The following is a 25,632-nucleotide window of genomic DNA, read 5'->3' as shown; positions in this document are numbered from 1 at the left end:
CATTTTGCCAACACAATTAGGTGTAATTTATAATTAACATTTACGCAAAGATTTGTTTCGATACAAAGTCACTCATTTGTGGAATTCCTTGCCATCCGATATTAAATAACTTCATTCATTTAGGGATTTTCATGGCTGTGTACGTGAAAAGCCAATTTTTGTCAACTATGTAATTCAGTGTATTTGTGTACTTGTGTGTGTGGGTGGTGTAATGTATGCTATTGTCTTGCTTTGTGTTTATCTTGTATATTCTTGTATGCCTAGTCAGTTGTTGTTTTTGCATTGCTCCAACAAGGTGGAATGGCATTGTGCCAATTATATTGTTGTGAGTACAAAATAATACATCAAATCAAATCATGAAACTATGTATCCAATTTGTCACATTTTAGACAGTTAATCCTTGTTACAAATCACTATGTTACTATAATTTTAGTCTACTACATAACTTAGTTACAAAAGTAGCTGAACTATAACTATACTAGGTGACATTTGATCTGTTTGGTCCCTTTTCTATCAGGTTTGAAAAGTTCTTTGTGGTGTTCTTCAAGAGATATCTTGGTAAGGTTGAGCCACCTAACAAGCAAGGGTCTAAGATATGTAACTTGAGCATAATGGAATAGCATAGCATGCATCTACTGTGGCATAGCGAATAGGCTGATTAGTTGGAAAATCCAAAAGTGTGTTACAAATGCAAAAGAAGTATTATCTACATTGTAACAGCTAACTGTGACAATTTAGTGCAAAGAATCGAAGCCACAGGGTAAACATTTTACAGTGCCAGGACATGTGGTCTACACATGTACGTACAATATGATACAACAAGTGCAAAATATTGAAAGGTAACTGCATGTTCATGATTTAGCCAATATTATGAGTGTTTGTAAGTATGAGATTTAAAAGTGCAATATTCCAGTGTACTGATAAAATTATTAAAAGTATTGGGCATGCAATGAAAAACATCACTAGCTATTACAATACTTGCACAAATAGGCCAACAGTATCAGAGATCAGAGAATGCTGGCATTGCAACTACAATATAAGTATATTACTCAAACTTCAAGGACAAGTTCATATACGTATATATTATGTAACAATTTAGTACTCAGTTTAACAACTGGTTAATAACAACATACAGTACTGTACTGACATCCAGAAATTAAAGATTAAGTAAAGTACATGAAATGTGTTGCATTAATTATTGAAAAAAGCAGTTCATAATTATGTATAATCATAAAATGCATAATATACATCAAGAGCTATCATACACACTAATGTTCATACCCACATTTATGATATATAGCTACATGTACTACACACTTTAAGTGTCACACAAGTAAAGTTGTGACCGCACATTTGTGATATATAGTTATATGCACTACACACTTTAAGTGTCACACAAGTAAAGTTGTGACCGCACACATGTAGGTGTGATTAAACACAAGCTGGTGGAGAAGGATTCCACCTTCCTCCCCTACACCACAAAATGAATGGACCATTTGGACTATAACCAGAATTGCAGGAGTAAACAGCAAACTGTCCACCACCTTGAAGACTTACATGACCATTGACTGGGTTTTGCAATGGTGGGCACATTGCTGCAATAAAAATAATAAAAGTTATATATAACTTATGCATGTAATCTCACACTATAAATACCTTGGATGGTAACAGAAATGTTTGCCTTGGTAGTGCGCATCACACCACCAGCATTGTTTGTGGATACACAAGTGTATACTGTAGCATGTGGTGTAGCAGTTGGGACATTCAATGCTTGAAATGGAATGTTTGCAACTTTTTTAACAGCTTTATCATTTTTATACCACTGTACAGTAGGGGTGGGTAGTCCTTCAGCCTTGCATATGATTGTCACCTGCTTCCCAACACTGGCTGTATATGGAGACCATGGGGTGATAGTGATTATTGGTGCAACTAGAAAACAGTACAAAGCATTGTAATCATATTAAACTTGTAGCAAGCTAAATATGGCAGTAGAACACCACTGCAACAGCGACAATATAAAAGTTAATGAGAAAGTGAACCATACCAAAACTTGATATTTGTTTCCTATGATAAAAATTACAGCACTCTCTATTCATAATCATACATATCACTTTTGCTAAGATACACACAGAAAAACGTGATACTGATTAATGACATAAACATGCAACTTAAACTGTGTGGCAACAAAACCAGATGTATACATAGATACTACAGTCAGTTATTTACAAAAATTATGCTACTTCTGTTGCAATGTAAGTACCTTAACAGGGGTGGATCCAGACTTTTAAAAGGGGGTTCCACTTTGGAATTGCAACTTCAGTCTAGCTGTAAGTTGAAGACCAAAAAAAAAAAAACCTCATTACCTGCTGACAATAACTGCCCCTCACCATAGATGCCTCATCCTTTAGTTATAACTAGATACATAGCTTGCTACACTGCTCCTCAAAAGGCTACTGTGACTGCTCTATTAGAGTATCTCGAGTAAGAGAGACTCTTTCAAAAGGGGGGTTCCATGGAACCCTTTGAACCACCCCTGTTTAAAAGTGACAGGAAATGTTGACAAATTTAGAAAAGCTGTTTATGTGGCTTAAACAATAGTAATACGTTAAGAACCAGGGTTCTACAGGATTTAGAAAACTTGAAGGCCCTGGGCTGTAGCATCTGAGCACAGTGAGGGCGCTACTAAGGATCTGAGGGTTTTCTAAATCCCGTAGAACCCAGTGGTTCTTGAAGTATAACTTATTAGTCTAACTTATTACACTACAACTCATTATTGTACCTTGAGTTGACAACTGCTTGTAAACAAGAAATGTATTGCTAACTACTAAAAACAAGCTCTCTACACCTACCTACATGGTGGGACCTCAGCATGGCTGTTACTACCCATTTAAATGCCCATACATTGCCAATGTTAAGGCACGTGTTATGTTTAGAAGTACTGGACTACAACTCATTGTAACTGTTGTTGTGCCTTGACAGCTGCTTGTAAACAAGAAATGCAGTATTGATTAATACAAACAAGCCCATTATACCTGTCACGGAAAAATCGGTCCGGGTAAAAACGGTCCGGCTGGACCAATTTTGGATACCAAAACTGGTCTGGCCAGACTGATTTTAGTCCACCAAATTTGGTCCGGCTAGACCAGTTTTGGTATCCAAATTGGTCCGCCCTGACCAAAATCGGTCCAGGCCAAAAAAAAGGCATATGCTACATTATACACATGCAAATTCGATGTGGTCCAGCACTGCATGCCCTCAGGGGCAGCTGAGAAAAAATTGTTGATGTAAAGATTCTAGATGTCATTCAGATACAATGAAGAAGCTAGCTATACCCTTCCTTTAACCAAACAAGGTGGCCCATAAAAGGCTTCTGTAACCCTGCACGTGTAACAACTTTGTTACGTAGCTAGATACTTATATATGTCAGATTTCTCTAACTCTTTCATACAAAGCCACAATGTTGATACCCCCATAGAAGAATTATGGAATATTTTTAAGACACAGTGTGAAACCTGATTGAATACAATACCAAATAAATCACTTTCCAGCTCCATCAAGCACCCTTGGATTACCACATCTACCAGGCATCTGTCTAATAAGAAATAGCGTCTATACAACGATCTCATTCTGAAACAGACTGGTCTGCTTATAAGGCAATCAAAAAACTCACTCAAACAAAGAAAATGTCGAAAGGCTCATGATAGTTATGTTTCAAATCTCATCAGTTCAGAGGTGGTAGCAGTCATAAAAGACTCTAGAGTTATATAAAATCTAAAAGGAGAGATCAATGTGGGATACTACCATTAGAGAAAGACAGTCAGACAATTACTGATAGTCTTTGTAAAGCTACTATATTGAATGATCAGTTTCAGTCTGTTTTTACTGACACTCCATACCAACTGCCACACTTGTAGGTCCTACGTTTCCTCATGTTTCACCAATTAATATTACAACCAAAGGGGTACTTTTCTATCAACTACTACAAGAATTAGACCCACACAAAGCATCTGGCCCAGATGGAATACTATCAAAATTGTTAAAGAAAACATCTGTCAGCATAGTGCCTGCTCTCACACTCATATATAAAGCTTCATTACAAATTCTTGCATGTAGCTAGCTGAAAAGTGGTCCGACCAATGCCGGACCAGCAGGGCTTTGGTCCTTGAAATTTACTTGTAATGGACGGCTAACTTACACCAGCACTGCAACTCTTTTACTAACCAAACGTATGTAGCTATGTAGCTAGCTAACTGAAAAATCAGTCCGCTGGTAAACTGGTCCAACCAGAACAATATAGCAGTATATACACCAAATCTGGAAAGCAAAAGAACTTAATCCGGCTAAGCACCGACCAAGCTTGTATGCATCCAGTGGTATAAGCTCTCAGGTAGCTAGCTAAGCCTATACTTCGTCCGGACCGGTTTAGTGAAGAAAACTGGCTCGAGAAAACTGATCAGTTGCTATATACTGCATGTAGTTTGGTGGACTACTTCCCAAAACTCATACTAGACCTGAAAAGTGGTTTAGCAGCCCTGGTTTGACCTGGACCAATTTTGGTCGAGCCGGACCAGTTTTGGATGCCAAGAATGGTCCAGCCGGACTGATTTTTCCCCGGACCAAACTTGGCATTACACACTTCCCTCTAATTCAGTACGGCTGTTACTAGCCATTTAAACTCCCATGTGTTGCCAATGTTACAGGTGCATAATTATTGTGTTTCATATCGCTTCAGAACGTGGTCTTTATTGGACATGAGTGTGGCTCTACAGGATTTAGAGACCACATTTTCAACCAATCAAATTTCAGTATCAAACTTGCTGTAGTCTAATAGTTGATAAAGCATAATGTATTACCCATTTTTCTGGAAAATTTGACAGTGAAGGAATTTGGTATTTCCCTACCAATACTTTACACACAGTAGCTATTCATATACATAAACAGTGGTGAATCCACCCCTCCCCATCACCCCAAAAAAATTATAATACTTTAATAGAGCAGGCAGTCAAATACCCTAATAAAATAGTCACCATACATAACACTGTTGACTATTGAGAATCTTCCATAGTTGTTGAGTATGAAAACTAGCATCTGTAGCACTATACCATGCATGGGCCTGCTAAGAGTAGAAATGCACATGGTCCTTTGTATGCCATCATTTAGCCTCATTTATAGCTAGCTGAACTATACTCATGACTGTCACTTATCCCTATACAACTCTTGATCAATGTAGTCCATTTAGAAAGCAGTGTGATTTATACATTTGTCCAATAGAAGTACTCTACATCAAAACTTTCAGTCCTGAAACATATGATATAGTTTTAGCTTTTGGGGGACCGGACCCCATACTCCATATACCTACTACCCCGGTGTACTGTTTTTCTGCATGGACAGACTACAGTGTAACTACAGTGCATCTATAATAGTGACCAGGCCTGCGAAAATATGGCATGTGGGCGCACAAAATTTGACTACATTTTCAAACGTTCATGTGTCATAACGTTTTATGTCGTTATGCTATGGCCATAAACTTTTCATCACATACTAAACATTCAATTGGCAATATAATGCAAGTTACAGAATGCAAATATTCTATCCTTGTACTGAGATATAACTTGTAATGTGATGCGATGTAGTTTGTGCCCACATGCCCTATTATCGCAGACCCAGTCATTATAGTTTCTTACATTCAACAGTAAGGTTACTCTTAGCCTCAGTGTAGCAATCATTATCATTGATGGCGTGACATGTGTATTCTCCACTATCAGTGTGGTTAACTGGATCAAACAATAACACTGATTGTACCTGACCAGTAACTGGATCAGTTACATTGTAGATTAGTATATGTTTGTCTTCTGATTCAACTTTTGCACCTTCAGAATTATACCAATCAATACGCATAGAAGTAGTGGCATCAACATCATTGGTTGCATTACAAATCAGGGTAGCCTTGTTTCCTTCAAAAGCAACTGACTTACTGGTGATGAAGTTGATGATAGGAGGGCCTATATGAGTATGTATACAACAACGACAACAACAACAATCTATTTAGAAGCATTATGCAAAAACAACTGTAGCAATATAGCTATACTTACCATATACAGTAATGGTAGCACTATTGGACACTATACTGCCATCATGATTGGTAGTAACACAATGATAGACACCTTCATCTTCTTCTGTGATCACACTAAATATCAGTTTAGGTGATGTAATATCCACAGCTCTGTGGGATGGTCTTATCCAACTATTAGTAGATGACTGGTACTTCTCCCATTTGTATAGAATAGGACCGATTCCAGTAGCTAGACATTCTAATACACATTTGCTGTTGTTGCTAATTTTGATGGAAATAGATAATGGTTGCTTGATTATATGTGGAAGAGCTACACAGCAATCATACTCAGTTACAAATGGATAGATCACATGTACAACTTACTCTTTACTTCAAGCCATGCACAACTTCTAGTGACTCCACATTCATTAATAGCTAAACAGCAGTAGGATCCTTCATTTGATAGCTGTACATTAGACACTGTTAACTGATACACGTATGTAGTGTAACCAATATCTTCAGAAGATGACCATCTCTTAAATGACTGTTCTGTATTTGAAGGCAACTGCAAAGTGTCATTTTTTTGCCAATCATATACTAGTCCACTATAGCTCCAAGCTAAACAAGGAAATGTAGCAGTTCCTCCAGGCAATACTTCATTGAATACAGGTGGTCTGATAATTTCTGCACACCGTACTACATAAAAAGCAAACATTGCAATATACGTAAACTACGTACTCCGTAACTGTATGCACTTACCTGATACATTTAAAAATGCTACTGTTGAATTTACAACTCCAGCACCATTGCTTGCAGAACAGTAGTAGCTTCCCTTGTAATACCCAATACTTTCCTTGATCTCCAGTGTACTTGTTACTGTGTTTAGTGATTTAATATTGTTAATTGTAGCTGCTATTGGTAGATGAGAATCTAATTTCCTCCACTCAACCATTATATTTCCATATCCCTTGACTTCACATTGAAACACAGCTTTACCGGTGGCACTAACTGTTACAGAACTTGGATGTAACATAATATCAGGTGGAGACACTGTTCATATAAAAGTGATTCTAGTAAAATATAATTACATTGTCATACCTGTTACTTTTACTTGCTTGTATTTGGACACAATTTTCCCAGTTGAGTTGCTCACTATGCATCGATATTCACCTGAGTCCTTGGGTTGAAGATTACTAAGGACCAAGTCTGGAGAAGTTATTTCTTTTACTCTTGCAAGGAGATCATCATTTTTCTTCTCCCACTTATAGGTAAAACCATTCTTGTTTGGTATACATGCCATAGACAATTTAAAATCATTAACACTGAGGTGTACTAGTGAAGTAGAAACCACCACTTCTGGTCGAATGGGTGGACCTGTATATACATTTTACAAAAGTGGAAGTTGTACAATAGGCCATAATTTTCATAAGGTACTGTATGAGATGAATTAGAGTAGAGCATGTGAAATGCAACATAGGTGCACTGGAAAAAATACATTCAGTTAGTGCTTCAAGTGGTATGCATGTAAGGAGTTTTTATTCATTCATTCTGTTCACTATAAAACAAACATTGACAAAGCAGCAAAAAGTTTTTAATTCTATACTCATAAATGTAGCTTTCGAGAAGAGTAATTTAAAGTCGTTAATTAAAATTTGTATCTTTTATTTTATCAGAATTGTAATGCATTTTCAAGGGCATCAGAGTAGGTGCAACCAGTGAGGCCAGAGCCTCACCACTTTATAGCTGGAAATTAATAAAAAATTCAACTTGATAAAGCCAAAACCAAAGTAGTGAATATGCAATACTTATAGCATTCATTTAATGACAGAAACAACACTTATCTAATCTGTCTTTCATTCAGAGCAGCTTTATGTCGACTTAGTCCATGTTAAGTGCCTCTAAAAACAATTACCGTTATAATAAGCTTTGATAAGTTAAACAGTATTATATGGAGGCACCTTTTGGTAGTATCCTGACACTCCAGTTATGTAGTTATGTCATGATCACTTGTCAGCTAGCACCTTGCAAACAGTGCTATATACCCAAAATTGTCTCCAAATAGCATTTCAAAATGTGTAATTTCAATTCAGTGAGGGATGTCCCCACAATGAGCCTTACCACTTACATTTTTACACTGACGCCTCTAATTTTAGTCATACTTCTGAATCAGTTTGCTTTATACGTACTACTTTCTACTAATTGTGACTACAAATCAGTTTGTTCAATATGCAAAGTCCAAGAAAGAAACTGTTGCATTACATTTTAAAAATTTATGTATTATGGTGTAGCTAATTATGATTAGTGTGCTGCAGTACAATTAATGACATATACAGTACCATAAGGATGAAGGGTGGAGGACAGTGGTTAGACACTTAATAGCATGAGAATATGGAGGATTGAGTCATTGCAAGCCAAGAAGTGACAAAATTTGTTGAAAGATACCTTTTTCACAGATTGTACAATATGAAAATAGTACTGGGGGGAGGGGGGAGCAAATTGTAGGAGCAAGAAGGGAAGGTATATGAGTGAAGTTGCTAGGCTCAGTTTGAGGTTTTCCAACCACTAAGAACACTTAACACTTTTGCAGTCCCAAAAAGTATCTAGCCAAGTAACACTGTTTGGCTAAGTCCACAAGAGCTGTTCCAGCAAAGCCAGAGTGGTATCAGTGTATCAGTGTATCAATGTATCGGTGTATCATTGTGGATCCACAAAGCTCCAGAAACACAGGCACAGAAAACACCCAGCAGAGTGGCAGGAGGATAACAGTAGAAATCATTAATGTAATAGTCAAATTAAATGTTTGTGACATAAAACACATACATTTAGAGTTTTTGGCAAAATGGCTTCTTTTTGAATTTGCTCACATATTATCCATGCACAGAAGGATTCAAAATCTAAAAGGTAATACTTCATCTTTTTAAAAACAAGTTTCATGCCTATTCTTCCATACATAAATACCAGATCCATCCATAGCCAAGCCAGTCATCCAGAATGTGAGTATATAGGTTGTACAATGAAAGACCTTGGGGAAGCTAGAGCAAAGCAGAAAACTAGCGTAGTTAGTATTTAGCATCTGTTTCTGCAAGCACAATAGCATGAAGGTAGCATACGTACAACCTTGCAGACACACAGTACTAACAGTATCAGTATAGTAGTATAATAACATACTTGCTATATCAAGTTTCACTTTTTTTGACAGTGCTGCTTGCCTGCTAGCCCACACTACACAATAGTAACTACCAACATCATTATTAGTCACATTGGGAATAACAAGAGTACTAGTAGTGACTTCTGGTGTGGATATTTGACTGACCAGTGATTTCTTGGGCAACACTTCGTACAGAACATTACTCCTATACCATTCGATATTCAGGAGGCCGTGTCCTCCAGCAGAACACGTGAACACCCCACTAAATGGAGCAGCTGCACTTGTATCAGTAGGTTGAGTGATGATGTAGGGAGGAGGAACTGACACTAGTGAACACACCAGCATTGATAACACATTTAAAATAAATTATATTCTACATGACCATACAGATCATTGGTATTACCTCATATCTAATCAAAAACAGCCAAGCTGTAAAAAAAGGTGCGGCCCCCAAAAGGCCATGGTGAAAAAAGATGTGAAATCCAAGGTGGCGGCCAAGAAATGGCTGTGATGGTAGGTTAATGGTTACATTTTAATAACGACAATTCAGATGAATTTGGTGCCAAGACCAAGTGGCACAAAATTCACCTGAATTGTCGTTATTAAAATGTAACCATTAACCTACCATCACAGCCATTTCTTGGCCGCCACCTTGGATTTCACATCTTTTTTCACCATGGCCTTTTGGGGGCCGCACCTTTTTTTACAGCTTGGCTGTTTTTGATTAGATATCACTTCTTTTTGTATTTGTATACTGCAAAGCCGGCCTATGGCTGGCTTTGGGGCTTTTTTAACCCATGTGTTTTTTTCTTTACTACAGGAAGAAGAAAAGAACTTAAAGAAGAATTTTAGTACTTCAATTATTTTTGATTTTATTAGTAATTATACAAATTATATACATATATTTATTACATGCCCATTATGCCCACAGGATATTTTCTTTGTAGCTGATCTCTCTACTGGGTGACTTGAAATGTAGCTGAACTATATACAGGATGGTTTCTTTGTAGCTGAACTCTCTACAAGGTAACCTCTTCTAGCTGGTCTCTCTACAGGGTATTTTGTTTCTAGCTGAACTCTCTACAGGTTATTTGTTTGCAGCTAAACTCTCAACATGGTGGTGTCTTTGTAGCCGAACTCTCTACATGATGGTTTCTTTGTAGCTGAACTCTCTATAAGGTGACTTCGTCTAGCTGAACTCTCTACAGGGTGATTTTTTTGTAGCTGAACTCTCTACAGGGTGATTTGTTTGCAGCTGACCTCTCTACATGATGGTTTCTTTGTAGCTGAACTCTCTACAAGGTGACTTCGTCCAGCTGATCTCTCTACGGGGTGATTTGTTTGCAGCTGAACTCTCTACATGGTGGTTTCTTTGTTGCTGAACTCTCTACAAGGTGAATTCTTCTACCTGATCTCTCTACAGGGTAATTTGTTTGTAACTGAACTCTGTACAAGTGCGTTTTTGTGGGTGATCTCACTGCAGGTTGATTTGTTTGTAGCTGAACTCACTAAAGGGTGATTTTGCTTGTAGCTGAACTCCTTGCATTGTATCTAGTTTCTAGCTGATCTCTCTACAGGGTGATTTGTTTGTAGCTGATCTCTCTACAAGTTGATTTGTGTGTAGCTGATCTCTCTGCAGGTTGATTAATTTGCAGCCGATCTCTCTACAAGGTAATTTGTTTGTAGCTGAACTGTCTATAAAGTGATTTATTTGTAGCTGATCTCTCTGCAGGTTGATTTGTTTTAGCTGAACTCTCTACAGGGTGATTTACTTGTAGCTGAACTCCTTACATTGTGTCTAGTTTCTAGCTGATCTCTCTACAGGGTGATTTATTTGTAGCTGATCTCTCTACAAGTTGATTTGTGTGTAGCTGATCTTTCTACAGGTTGATTTGTTTGTAGCCGATCTCTCTACAGGGTAATTTGTTTGTAGCTGAACTCTGTACAAGGTGCTTTTTTGTAGGTGATCTCACTGCAGGTTGATTTGTTTGTAGCTGAACTCACTAAAGGGTGATTTGCTTGTAGCTGAACTCCTTACATTGTGTCTAGTTTCTAGCTGATCTCTCTACAGGGTGATTTGTTTGTAGCTGAACTCTCTATAAGGTAATTTGTTTGCAGCTGAACTCTCTACATGGTGGTTTCTTTGTTGCTGAACTCTCTACAGGGTGTTTTGCTTGTAGTTGAACTCTCTACAGGGTGATTTGTTTCTAGCTTATCTCTCTACAGGTTGATTTGTGTGTAACTGATCTCTCTACAAGCTGATTTGTTTGTAGCTGAATTCTCTGCAAAGTGTTCTGTTTGTAGCTGACCTCTCTTCAGGGTGATTTGTTTCTAGCTAATCTCTCTACAGGGTGATTTTTTTGTAGCTGACCTCTCTTCAGGATGATTTGTTTCTAGCTGATTGCTCTGCAGGTTGATTTGCTTGTAGATGAACTCTCTACAGGGTAACTTGCTTGTAGCTTAACTCCTTACTTTGTGTCTAGTTTGTAGCTGATCTCTCTACAGGGTGATTTGTTTGTAGCTGAACTCCTTACATTGTGTGTAGTTTCTAGCTGATCTCTCTACAGGGTGATTTGTTTGTAGCTGATCTCTATACAAGTTGATTTGTGTGTAGCTGATCTCTCTGCAGGGTGATTTGTTTGTAGCCGATCTCTCTACAAGGTAATTTGTTTGTAGCTGAACTATCTATAAGGTGATTTGTATGTAGCTAATCTCTCTGCAGATTTATTTGTTTTAGCTGAACTCTGATTTGTTTTTAGCTTATCTCTGTACAGGTTGATTCGTGTGTAACTGATCTCTCTACAAGCTGATTTGTTTGTAGCTGATCACTCTGCAGGTTGATTTGTTTCTACAGGTTGATTTGTTTGTTGCTGATCGCTCTAAAGTTTGATTTGTTTGTAGTTGAACTCTCTGCAAAATGTTTTGTTTGTAGTTGATCTCTCTACAAGGTGATTTTTTGTAGCTGACCTCTCTTCAGGGTGATTTGTTTCTAGCTGATATCTCTACAGGGTGGTTTTTTGTAGCTTCAGGGTGATTTGTTTCTAGCTGATCGCTCTACAGGTTGGTTTGTTTGTAGCTGAACTCTCTACACGATGATTTGCTTGTAGCTGAACTCCTTACATTGTGTCTAGTTTCTAGCTGATCTCTCTACAAGGTGATTTTTTGTAGCTGACCTCTCTTCAGGGTGATTTGTTTCTAGCTGATATCTCTACAGGGTGGTTTTTTGTAGCTTCAGGGTGATTTGTTTCTAGCTGATCGCTCTACAGGTTGGTTTGTTTGTAGCTGAACTCTCTACACGATGATTTGCTTGTAGCTGAACTCCTTACATTGTGTCTAGTTTCTAGCTGATCTCTCTACAGGGTGATTTGTTTGTAGCTGATCTCTCTACAAGTTGAATTGTGTGTAGCTGATCTCTCTGCAGGTTGATTTGTTTGTAGCCGATCTCTCTACAAGGTAATTTGTTTGTAGCTGAACTGTCTAAAAGGTGATTTGTTTGTAGCTGATCTCTCTGCAGGTTGATTTGTTTTAGCTGAACTCTCTACAGGGTGATTTGTTTGTAGCTGAACTCCTTACATTGTGTCTAGTTTCTAGCTGATCTCTCTATAGGGTGATTTGTTTGTAGCTGATCTCTCTACAAGTTGATTTGTGTGTAGCTGATCTCTCTGCAGGTTGATTTGTTTGTAGCCGATCTCTCTACAAGGTAATTTGTTTGTAGCTGAACTGTCTAAAAGGTGATTTGTTTGTAGCTGATCTCTCTGCAGGTTGATTTGTTTTAGCTGAACTCTCTACAGGGTGATTTGTTTGTAGCTGAACTCCTTACATTGTGTCTAGTTTCTAGCTGATCTCTCTATAGGGTGATTTGTTTGTAGCTGATCTCTCTACAAGTTGATTTGTGTGTAGCTGATCTCTCTGCAGGTTGATTTGTTTGTAGCCGATCTCTCTACAAGGTAATTTGTTTGTAGCTGAACTGTCTAAAAGGTGATTTGTTTGTAGCTGATCTCTCTGCAGGTTGATTTGTTTTAGCTGAACTCTCTACAGGGTGATTCGTTTGTAGCTGAACTCCTTACATTGTGTGTAGTTTCTAGCTGATCTCCCTACAGGGTGATTTGTTTGTAGCTGATCTCTATACAAGTTGATTTGTGTGTAGCTGATCTCTCTGCAGGTTGATTTGTTTGTAGCCGATCTCTCTACAGGTAATCTGTTTGTAGCTGAACTCTCTATAAGGTGATTTGTTTGTAGCTGATCTCTCTACAGGTTGATTTGTTTTAGCTGAACTCTCTACAGGGTGATTGCTTGTAGCTGAACTCCTTACATTCTGTCTAGTTTCTAGCTGATGTCTCTACAGGGTGGTTTTTTGTAGCTGAACTCTCTACAGGGTGATTTGTTTCTATCTTATCTCTCTACAGGTAGATTTATGTTGATTTGTTTATTGCTGATCGCTCTAAAGGTTGATTTGTTGCAGCTGAACACCCTGCAAAGTGTTTTATTTGTAGCTGATCACTCTAAAGGGTAATTTGTTTGTAGCTGAACTCTCTCCACAGTGACTAGTGTGTAGCTGAATTCTGTGTAACTGAATTCTCTAGAGAGTGACTTAATTGTAGCTGAATTCTCTATACAGTGCATGACTTGTTTATAGCTGAACTTTCTTCAGTGTGACTTGTAATGTTCTGAATCTCTATAATGATATATTTGCTTAACTCTCCACATGGTGACTTGCTTCTTGCTGAACTGTCTATAAGATTAACTGTTTGCAGCTGAACTCCCTACAGAATAACTTTTAATGTAATAAAATTCTATAATGGAATAAATAAATTATCCGAATGCTCTATTAGGGTGATTGTTCTATTAGAGTATCTCGATCTCGCATTTGCTACACGGAGTTGGCTTTCGAATCATAACTCAGTGGTTTGTAATCCGATTCTTCTGTACTACTGCAAGGACTTTCTATGAAGATTATTCCAGCTATACACCGATTTTCAGCTCATTGCTCTAAGCGGTTTGCCTAGTAGGCGTAAAAACTAATACTTTTTTATTCATAAAAATCGATCGCGTAATTGTGACACATGTTGGGTTTTGTATCATATCTCCGTGGTCTTTATCTCGATTCCTTTCAAACCACCAAAAGGCACTCCTACGATGGTTACTCCATCTACATAGCAATTTTCAACTCATTCCATGAAGCGGTTTACCCTGTAGGCATGACAACAAATCGATCTTGTTTTACGCGAATAATCGGTCATAACTCCTGAACCATTCATCGGATTTGTACTAAATGTGATGCTAGGATTCGCCTATGGACTCCCTTTCTGTGTGCCAAATTTCAAGGCGATCGGAGTACGCGTTTGCTTGTTATAGCAATTTTTGCAAGTGTGCGAAAAGACGAAGAAGAAGAAAAAAAAACGAAGAAAAAAAAACGAAACTTTGGCAGCTCGTATCTCGGAAATGGCTGGAGCGATTTCCTTCACATTTGGAATGTAGACTCCCCTGGCTGGCGGGCAACTGTGTAACAAATTTGGTTATAATCGGATAAGTGATCACTGAGATACAATGGTGTGAAAATGACGTTTTCGTTCTTCCTTTCAATATACTCACGGGTGTGGCGCGCCGGCTTCTTGGGCTGCACGACACACTACCGTGTGTCTTGATCATATTTTATTATACCTGTAGTTAAAGTACTGCCATGTGTGTACAGAGTCAAGAGATTAATACAGCATGGGGAAAAGCCACATACCGTATTAGTCTCGAGACAACTCCTGCCTGACCATGCCCTCAGGCTCTATTTTTTGCATTGCATTTGCCATGGCACTTTAGCTGGTATATACTGCAATGTTTATCACAAATGTGCAGCTTAGTGAGATACTTACTCAGAGATGCCTGTCTCTCAACAATTTTAGGAGTGAGACCTCAAACACTACCAGCAATGTGGACCAGACTCAAGTGCAGCTCCAGGATTTTTTGGTAGTGAAGACCAAAAAAGGGGGGGGGGGGTTTGCTGCATGCTCAAAGTACATAAATAAGCACAGAGCTGTCCAATTTTAAGCGCAGATCTAATTATGAAGTAGATAAGGTGTGAGAAATGCGTGAGAACCAAGCTGAAAGAGGGAGAAACATAGGGTTAGGTATGAGAGCGTGAGACTACTAGCCAAAGAGCGAGATTCACACCTATGCATGAGATTCAGCGTGTCTGACTTACTAGTGGGCAAATTAACATGAAATCTATAAACAATAAACAGATTGACCAAACCCAAACACATTCTTTTTGCCAGAACACTGCAATGTTTATGGGCAGGTAGAATTCGAGGAAAACGGGAATGGGATGGGAATGGAAAGTGGGAATGGAAACGACAAACGGAAAATGCCTGATAAAGGTCATCATGCAATGTACAGGTAAGATTTTACAGCGCAGTGTGTATTTGCAGCATTGTTTGGATCCTTTTGCTAAAACAATCGAAACACTCTAATAGAGCAGTCAAGAATGTTTTGTTGACCATCTCACCGGGGATGTACAATGAATTGATGGGCTATAGCTGTCATACATTAGGTATAATATAGACTAGCTAAGTCATCAACCTTGAAAGTTACGTAGCTACTTACTCCCTTGAAACCCTAAAATTTAAAACATTATAGGCCACTACAAAGGATTCTAATTAACTGACATGCAGTGTCACATATAGATTTGGGAAGTTGTACCTGCAACCTCAGAAAAGTCACATTATGGGTATGTGGTAGCTGAAGTACTTGTAGGTGCATGTCTCCAATAAGGAGACTAAGTAGTCGTGAGGACACCTCTTGGAGACACTTCAGCTTGACACAGCATATACCAATGCTGCTGCATACTCCCAAAGCCTATAAGAGGCACTTTCAGTTAATTATAGGATACTTCGTGAATCTCAGTTTTCATCAGTATTTAATGTCAATAGTTGAGTAGTTTAAAATTTTTAGGGTAACTAACTTTCAATAATTATTGATGACTTAGCTAGTCTAATCTTTGACAGTTATAGTCCATCAATTCACAGGTCATCAATGTGAGTCCCTGGTGGGATAGTTAACAAAACATTCTTAACTGCTCCATTAGAGTATTTTAATGTAAGTGACTGCTCTAATAGAGTGTTTCGATCATTTTAGCAAAAGGATCCAAACAATGCTGCAAAGACACACTGCACTGTAAAATCCTCCCTACTCCAATGTTTATAAAGCCAATCACAACACTTTGAGGTATATAAATACTAGAGTTGTACCGATAATCGGATCGGTAATCGGTAGAAGCCGATAATTAGCTGTTTTTACCATATTCGGAAATCGGTTGTAATGGGCTGTGGCCAGCAGATTATTAGTCTATTCAGCTTCAGCAGCTGCAGTACCACTGGAGGGCTAGTGTCAAAGGCTCTGGTATGTACTTGGGTAATTTGTTTATGTTTTGTGGTAACCACAAAGATAAACGGTGATGGTTCAGGCCCTAGCCCACTTGTCTGACTAGCAACTTTGAGTGTATAATTTCACAGAATTGGCTTTACTAGCTCTACTTTTAATGGAATGAGCACGAGTATAATTGTAGAGACCTACAATCGGGTATCGGTTAACTATCGGTAAAACAGGGTAAAAATATATCGGATATCGGTTTTCCTAAAAAGTGGGAATCGGTACAACTCTAATAAATACCAGTAGGTGAATTACAGTAGAATGAAAGCTATTTCTTAGCCATGCAGTGTTTAGGAAGACCAACATGAGACTGGTATTGATCAACACTACAAGGTATATACACCAGGTGAAACACAACCTCAAACACAATAAGCTTTGAGTCAATCTCATGGCATTGTCACAAGCACCATGCCGACCACAACTGGCCAGCATCTAATACACTCTAAGAAGGATAAGCAGAATTCTAGGAAAACGGGAACAGAAAGTGGGAAGACCAACGGAAAAAGATCACACTGATTTGTACTTCACAATGTTTCTTTGCAACTTCGTTGGATCCTTCTGCTAAAATTTCAAAACACTCTAATAGAGCAGTTATTTGCATTAAAACACTTTAATAGAGTAGTCAAGCTAGCCATCCCACCACTGGCACCAGGGATGTGAATTGATGGACAATAGCTGACATAGATTAGGCATATACACTATAGCTAAGTCATCAACACCGAAAGTTAGCCACTCCTTTGATTTTAAAAGACTCAACTAATAAATATGAAGAGGTTTACAACAAAGTATTCTAATTAACTGACAGTTCCTACATACAGATGTGAGAAGTTGTACCTGTATGAAAACCACATGGTGATAAAAAGTATGTGGCAACTCCAAACTAAGGTGGTACCAATGAAGAGACTAAGGACACCATGAACAGTCATGCATGGGAGTCCTCTTGGAGTCTGAAAGTATAGTAGTAGGTGCAGTTTCCAAAGTCTATAATAGGCACTATCAGTTAATCAGAAGACTTTGTGAACTTCTTCACATACCTAACTTTTAAAGCGTTCATAGTAGCCATGCCACAATATTAAAGGTTTAATATCACGTTAATCACGATATCATGGGACTTATATCACAATAGTCATGATATATTAAATGAATTGAATACGTTAGTGTTATCACAGGACACATTTTATTACAAAGTTGATACTTAATTGCTTTTATGCATCACCACATGTTGCCAGAGAAATATCCTCATTATATTAAGTCACTTTTAACTAAATTATTTGCTTTTCATATCACAATATAGCTTTGTCTCTATCACGATTACCATGAACTGTTTCTGTCATGACTATCGTGATATGTGATATATCATGGTATCACTAGTTCATGGTTTCAATGGAGTTGCTAACTTGTATTTGTCAGCTATAGTCCATCAATTCACAGACTATCAGAGTATTTTAATGCACTCTACTAGAATGTTTTGATTGTTTTAGCGGAAGGATCTGACAATGCTGCAAAGAAGCATTGTGTTGCAAAATCCAACTTCTATATATTGACATGATGACCTATATCAGGCATTTACCATTGGTTGTTCCTGTTCCCGCTTTCCGTTCCAATTTTTCTAGAATTCTATTTATCGTTCTAAGAATACAATCACACTCACTAAACATGATAGTCACTCTGTAATTATGAAGTAACAGACTAATCTTCGGCTTTTTATTTAGTTGCAAACACCAAGACTTTGACTGAAACAGCCTTTAATTTTGCCCTAGGCAGCTGAAATCAGTTAAAGCTACAATGTAACATTTAGTAGGGATAAACACTTGGAAATATAGTAGTGCTCCTTAGCATCACACCCACTCTTTGCAACCTTAAGTTTAGTGTAATAAACTGGGTAAAGCAAAACATGCTGGAAAAAATTGTAAAAAATCATGCAATGGTATTGCACTTTTTATAGCTTCATACTATATTAGGCTCTCTCGCATGCTATTTTTACATATTGCACTTGTAGAGATGCTTTAACCACTATTTGAAGACAGAATGTTATACGTAGGTGTGGTTCTATTATGTATACCACATGTAAGTCAGGTACAACATTTCAACAGTTAGTCTTGTGGTTCACAATGGAATACAGTTCAAGTTTTTTCCACACCGTGGTCTTCAACATGCTGACTGAAGTACAAAAAAACTAAAAGCTTGTTTATAGTCAGATAATGAGCGCTATACTTCAAATATGACTATAAAGACTGATGAGTAAGTATCATGAAAATTGTAAGCCACAAAAACCTCTACGCATTGAAACAAGTTGATGTTGTGCTACTTCTAAAAATCAGGCACTATGCAGCAAACAAACCTAACTGGAATTAATAATAATGCAATCTACTGAACTAATCTTTACTTTGGATTTTGCTTTGTTGCTACATACAAAATTATCAATTAAATCATAGTAAATTTTATTTTATAATTGACGAAATATTTTGTAATTCTGTTGGTATGCATGGCTAAGGAAGCGTACTTCAAACAAACCACTTCAACCCACTAATAATGCACAGAAGTATTATCTTCTTAACTGCATTTTATAGTTTGTCTACAACATTTTCTTATGCAAATTCTCCAGGCAAAGCCTCAAAGCTGCTCTTAATTTCGTTTTCATATTATGGACATGACCCCTTTCAACTTGAAGGAATTTGTTATACCCGGTAGTCTAGGAGGCCAGCTGTGTTGTTTTTCGGCTGTTTTACACCCGTAGAGCCCATTGGGAAAGGACTTCACCACATCCTTATAAGTTCGCTTCACCTGTTATTTCAAACCACTACATATTAACCACATAGCTTACTTGCCTGAAAGTTTACTACTGGCCTTTATTTCTCACATAAGGTTCTTCTTAGTGAACAAAGTTTTGTTCACATGGGTGTGGAAAGACAAACAAAATATACATAAATATGTACACACACACTTTTTGGAAAACAATTTCAGTAAACCAGGTGTGCGCCACACAGCTGGCCTTCAGCTTGCTGTGGTTTAAAAAGGTTTCATCAAACCTAGAACATTAGGTTATTCATAGCAACAGGAAAATTTTCAGCAAATTTTTCTTAATACTTTTGCATCCAATACTGCAGATGACCAAAGAATGTGATTACAAACTTCTATTTAACAAACTTAGCAGATGCCTGGCACTACTTTTAGTTTTAACACTGATGAGATTCACATAAAAAGACAGATAGTGGTATATGGTTGAATTTTTTCAGCTTTAACTTACCATTAAACTTTATTGAAGTATAATTAGACAACAAACAAGGGCATTCACTACTAGCCTCACATCGGTAGCTACCAGCATCTTGTGGTTGTAGGTTAATGATAGTGAGAGTACTTGCGTTCACTCCAATGGCACCAGTTGGAATATTACTGCCATTTCTCTCCCAATTATATGATGTTGCCCCATCTGCCTCACAAGTTAGTGATAGATTGTAGTTGTTAGTGGACAAAACTATTTCCTCACTCATTGAAGATAAGGATATTGAGGGAAACAATTCTATATGAGAAATAACACAGCATTGTTCACAATGTAGCCAAATAAAAAAAACAACTACTTTACACTGTAGCTAGAAGAGATACCCAAGTAAGAAATTCAAGAAAATATATAATCAATATAGTACCAATAGCAGGATTAATTGTAATACAGTGCGTATCATTAAATCACAAGGTTAGCCTTTTCCTGCTAAGACATACTGTAAATTGGGAAATTTTCGCTCGAGATAATTTAATAAATTCAATGCGTTATATTTCCGTGGACATCTCAAGCCAAGAAAATATTTTACCAACAAATTTTTCTGTACAGCAAATACTTTCCCCAGTGCGTCAGAAATGAAAGTTGATATACGGGTACCTGTTGTACATTGAACGGGCAATTGTGATGGATTCCCAGCTGTGACAGCTAGCTGTAGGTCAGCCTTGACCACTAGACACTATAATTATATTAAATTTGTGGCTACAGTGGCATGCAAACTTATTCTGGCAGATATTGGATAGTCTCGCATGGCCATACCGCTTTTTTTCTGTGCATTGGGTGGGGGGAAAAGGGCCTAGTGCAACTCCAATAGCTGTTTACTTCTGAGCCGTCCCCAGACTCTGCGGCCAATGTTATTCAATTAGCATCCCCAGTGTCTGGGGGCGGCTCAGAAGTAAACAGCTATTGGAGTTGCACCAGACCCTTTTCTCCCCACACAATGCACAGAAAAAAAAGTGGTATGGTCATGCGAGACTAGATATTGGAACCCTGACGGTAGGCCATTAGTCTTTCTTCTCCAACAGTGTACTCATTCCTCAAGTGTTTTGATCTTGGTTTTGACGGCTCGACCTCCAAAAAATATTTTGTAAATAGAAAATATTTAAGAGTGAAAACATTTCGCGTAATTTATTTTGTTAGTAGAGATAACTACGAAATATTCTCACTGTCGAATATTTCCAGATCTACGGTATTGAAACAAAAACCACCTTCAGTTCTTCATTATGACAACATGGCAGTAATAATTGAGCATAAAAGGTAGCTTACACAAGCCTTCAAATGATGAGTTTCTTTATATTGAGACAGTATACTGTACACACATGGGTTTAAATTTTATAGCTACAGTAATCTCTTATGTTTAGCTTAGCATGTGCCTTCACATAATTATTTCATTAATGTATGGGTAAAATCCATAAATATGAACTTAGATTTTGCTTTAAATTTCTAGTAAGTTAGCCTAGTATACCATAAGATATACAGTGCTTTAATGGCTCTATTATATTCACTAAATGTATCCAGAATTTTGTGTAACTTTTGACCAATGGCTTCTGATGCAATCTGAGCAAGCTGATTTTTTCACAGATATGCTATACATACAATTTGGCAATTTTATGCCAGAGGCAATAGTTTTTTAATCAGGCGCGCGCCCACAGCCAACCTTCGTGGATGCGCACCTGGTTTACTGAGATTGTTTTCGTAAAAGTGTGTGTGTGTGTGTGTGTGTGTGTGTGTGTGTGTGTGTGTGTGTGTGTGTGTGTGTGTGTGTGTGTGTGTGTGTGTGTGTGTGTGTGTGTGTGTGTGTGTGTGTGTGTGTGTGTGTGTGTGTGTGTGTGTGTGTGTGTGTGTACCTACCTATCTACCTATGTTTGTCCGTACGCACCCACGTGAGCAAAATCGTTAAATGGAAAAGCAGCCTTTACGTAAGAAGTAAAAGTTAAATGAAGTCTGTATTAAATTTCTGCACTGGTAAACTTTGCTCTGAGGTGGTTTCTTTTCGGCGGTCTGAAATACGGGTGTGGCGACTCTCCTCCGACTTCGTGATTTACCTTCCTTTGGGTTTTATAGGTGTTTAACAACTGAAAAACAATTGTGCAGGCTTCGTAGACTACCAGGAATAGCCTATCGTTTTGAGTTGGAAAGGGGGCGTATCCCTACATACGCGAACGAAAATGAAGAGCAGCTTTGAGGCTTTGTTGAGAGAATTTGTGGAAAAAAACACGATTGTCAAACTATAAAACAGTCTAGAAGATACTTCTGTGTGTAATGTGTTGATAAAAGTGGTTTGTTTAACAAGCGCTTCCTTAGCAGCATATAGCAACGTAATTGAACGAATTACGAAAAATTTGTGAATTAAAAAATACGAGAATTACAATAAATTAATTATGTATTATTGCACAACCAAAAACCTATGTAATCGGTTAATAACTTCTGAATCACTTCAGATGAGTTAGCTAGCTGCATGGCGCCTGGTTTTTAGGAGTAGCACAACATCAACTTGTTTTCATTTATTAAGGCTTTACAGCACAAGTGCTGAAGGTCTGTAGGACACCTGGTCCTACAGCCTGTTTAAAGTTGTTACAGAAAGCGTGTTTGAAAACCTCGAACCTGCAGCCATCCAATTAACGCTCAAAGTTAAAAGTAAAGCAAAACGGTATTTTGCATGAAACAATGTATGTTCTGTGCTGTGCAAACTGTATTTAGTCATGCAGATCAGCTCACAAATTAGGAGATTTACATGTAATAAGTTCAATCATGAATCAAAGAAATAAAAAGAAGGGAGGTCACCTACACCTGAAGATATACTAGTGAACATTTAATCTCTAATTCAGTCATGGGTATAGGCTGAAGTAGGGTTTAAATTAAATGTCCCCTACCATATCTTCAGGTGTATGATACCTTTCTCATTCCACTACTTTTATTTTTTTGATCCCTTACATTCCTATTTTCCCTTAAATTACAAGAACCCCACATGTTAGCGCATTTTTCAAATTCCATTTTCTTAATCTACATAGCCAAAGGAATGGTCAACCAAAGTGTCAGCTCTAGAAACTAAGAACTTTTGAAGTTACAGCGCTACAATGTGCAAAAACAGAAAGACTTATTTGTACAGGGACAATACAGAAAATAAACTGCATGTGCTTAATTTAAAGCTCATAACTTACGAATGCAGTCCTCTACTAAAATGCAACTTATCCTCCTTGAACAGGGAAATCCATTGCTAAGTACATTTTTTCTTCCACACTCTGCGGCGACCAGGCTGATCACCAAAAAATAACAGTAAACCATCGAGTAAACTATACTCATCCAATATGAGGAAGACTAACTCTCATATCTTCCATGTCCTTAGGGCGTGAAACGAAGATTTTCAAACTTCCCTTGCTTTAGGGTTTTGACATTAACACCTTCCTTCATCACAAAACAAGAACTCAAAAATATACAGTTTTTAAACCAGGTGTGCGCCCACAGCCGGCCGAAGACCAGCTGTGGGCGAAATTGTTTTCGTAAAAGTGTGTGTGTGCACCTATCTATCTACCTATCTACCTATCTATGGTTGTCTGTACGCACCCACGTGAGCAAAATCGTTTAATAACGGTAAAAGCAGCTTTTACGTAAGAAGTAAAAGTGAAATGAAGTCTGCAGTAAACTTCTGCACAGGTGAACTTTGCTCTGAGGTGGTTTCTTTTCAGCGGACTGAAATACGGGTGTGGTGACTTTCCTTAGACTACCTTCCCCTTGAGGTCTTCAGGCTTAAGCACTGAAAAACAACAGAAATAGTCTATCGCTTCAAGTTGAAAGGGGGCGTATCCCCAATACGTAGGCAAACGAAAATGAAGAGCAGCTTTGAGGCTTTGTCGAGAGATTTTGTGGGAAAAAACACGTTAGTCACACTATAGAACAGTTCAGAAGATAGTTCTGTGTGTAATATGTTGGTAAAAGCGGTTTGTTTAACAAACGCTTCCTCAGCAGTGCATAGCAATGTAATTGAACGAATTACGAATATTTCATGAATTACAAAATACGAGAATTAGCTAATAATATTATTGCACAACCCAAAACTACCCTATTGTAAAGTAGTAATATATAGTTGGTTAATTCATTGTAGCATATACTGTCTATAGTTAATTCCAGATGAGTTAGCTAGCTGCATGGCACCTGGTTTTGAGAAGTAGCACAACATCAACTTGTTTCATATTTCATAAATATTTTACCCATTGCGTTTGTGACATTCTACTGTAAAATTAGGCTTGTGCTAACATGTGGGATTCTTGCAGATCCAGTCACATTTTTCCTTGTATTTATTTGTTTACTTTTTGTAACATTATTATGACCAGTGAACCTGCTAATACTGCATTAGAAGAAAGAAAAGCACAACGCTTATTGCTTTGTAACTGATAATGCATGCTTATCACAGTATGTGCAATGTTGTTATTAAAATTTTTAATAACAACAATTCAGGTGAATTTTGGTGCCGCTTAGTCAATTGGCACAAAATTCACCTGAATTGTCGTTATTAAAATTTTTACCATTAACCTACCATCACAGCCATTTCTTGGCCGCCACCTTGGATTTCACATCTTTTTTCACCATAGCCTTTTTGAGGGCCGCACACTTTTTTTACAGCTTGGCTGTTTTGGATTAGATACAAGTTTCTCTAATTCATTGGGAAATGAAAACCAAAAGCACAATCCAGTGGGGCGTTTGGATTCGGTGGAATGGAATGGTGTAATGGAATGTAATGGTGGAATGGAATGGTAATTAGGTAATTTCACTTAGTGATCACCTCTTTATAAAGACCACCTTCTAACAAAGACCACCTTTTGAGACCGTTTTACTTTAATGTTTAAATTGCTGCTATCTTGGTATTTTAGAGTGGTTATTGATCAGCTGTGTGCCATGTGCCTAGAAAAGTCAGAGTGTATGATATCTTTGTAATACTGCAATGGCCCATGCAGAACAGCTTGACTGTACAAAAACAACATGTCCATTAAACTAAATGTAACTGACAACTAAAGGAGCTAATATCTGTTGATGCTAAGTAATGAATGTTATTACCAGCAACTAACTATAATGTAAAGTTATAAAATATTATCATTGACTCGTGCAGTCTTGCTGCATTCCTAATTAATTCCCTGTAACTCTAATTGGCTAGTATTTGGCCACAGTATTTCCTCTACAATTACTATTGAAAACAGTACCAATTTACTAGCGAATTGCAGTCAGACTCCATGAGTCGATGATAAAGGATCAATGTTATATAGATTTTTGTAAATTATAGTTAGTTACCAGTATTAACATTCATTTCTTGGCCTCACCAGATATTAGCTCCTTTAGTTGCTTAGTTTCGTGGACACGTCTTTTTGTGCAGTTAACTGTTGTATGGGGGAATAGTTGTATTTTACATAAATCCATCAATCTGATTTTTCTAGGCATAACATGGCACACAATTCATAAGACTGTCCTAGGTGGGGGTACACTCTAAAACAACAATTTAGACATTAAAGTTAAATGGTCTTTATAAAGAGGTGGTCTTATAAAGAGGTGACCACTAAGTGAAATTACCTAATTATTGTAACATTCCACCATTCTAGTCCACCACTTCATTCCACTGAATCCAGACGCCCACTCCAGTGGTTCATTCCAGTGTTTGTACCTTCCCAGGAACACATGGAGGTTTGCACTTTCTCACAAAAAAATATTGCCAGAGACCAGCCTCACAATACCTTCGTGGTGCCTTGATTA

General features: G+C 37.7%; 1 protein-coding gene across 1 annotated transcript in view; it reads right to left on the bottom strand.

Moving 5' to 3' along the window:
• Positions 1-1,195: 1,195 nt before the first annotated feature.
• The window catches only part of LOC136256060 (hemicentin-1-like), a 54,692-nt gene continuing 30,255 nt past the window's right edge, over positions 1,196-25,632 (bottom strand). The window contains exons 3-11 of the mRNA XM_066048982.1: positions 19,867-20,139; positions 9,221-9,526; positions 7,151-7,426; positions 6,812-7,102; positions 6,437-6,748; positions 6,093-6,383; positions 5,685-6,002; positions 1,657-1,929; positions 1,196-1,595 (exon numbers count right to left, since the gene is read on the bottom strand). Coding sequence (XP_065905054.1) covers positions 1,432-1,595; positions 1,657-1,929; positions 5,685-6,002; positions 6,093-6,383; positions 6,437-6,748; positions 6,812-7,102; positions 7,151-7,426; positions 9,221-9,526; positions 19,867-20,139 — 2,504 coding nt within the window. The 3' untranslated portion in view covers positions 1,196-1,431. The remainder of the gene's footprint in view (positions 1,596-1,656; positions 1,930-5,684; positions 6,003-6,092; positions 6,384-6,436; positions 6,749-6,811; positions 7,103-7,150; positions 7,427-9,220; positions 9,527-19,866; positions 20,140-25,632) is intronic.

Source organism: Dysidea avara, chromosome 5 (assembly GCF_963678975.1).
Source record: "Dysidea avara chromosome 5, odDysAvar1.4, whole genome shotgun sequence".
Classification (NCBI taxonomy): Eukaryota; Metazoa; Porifera; class Demospongiae; order Dictyoceratida; family Dysideidae; genus Dysidea; species Dysidea avara.
This window is presented reverse-complemented; position numbering and strand designations above follow the sequence as displayed.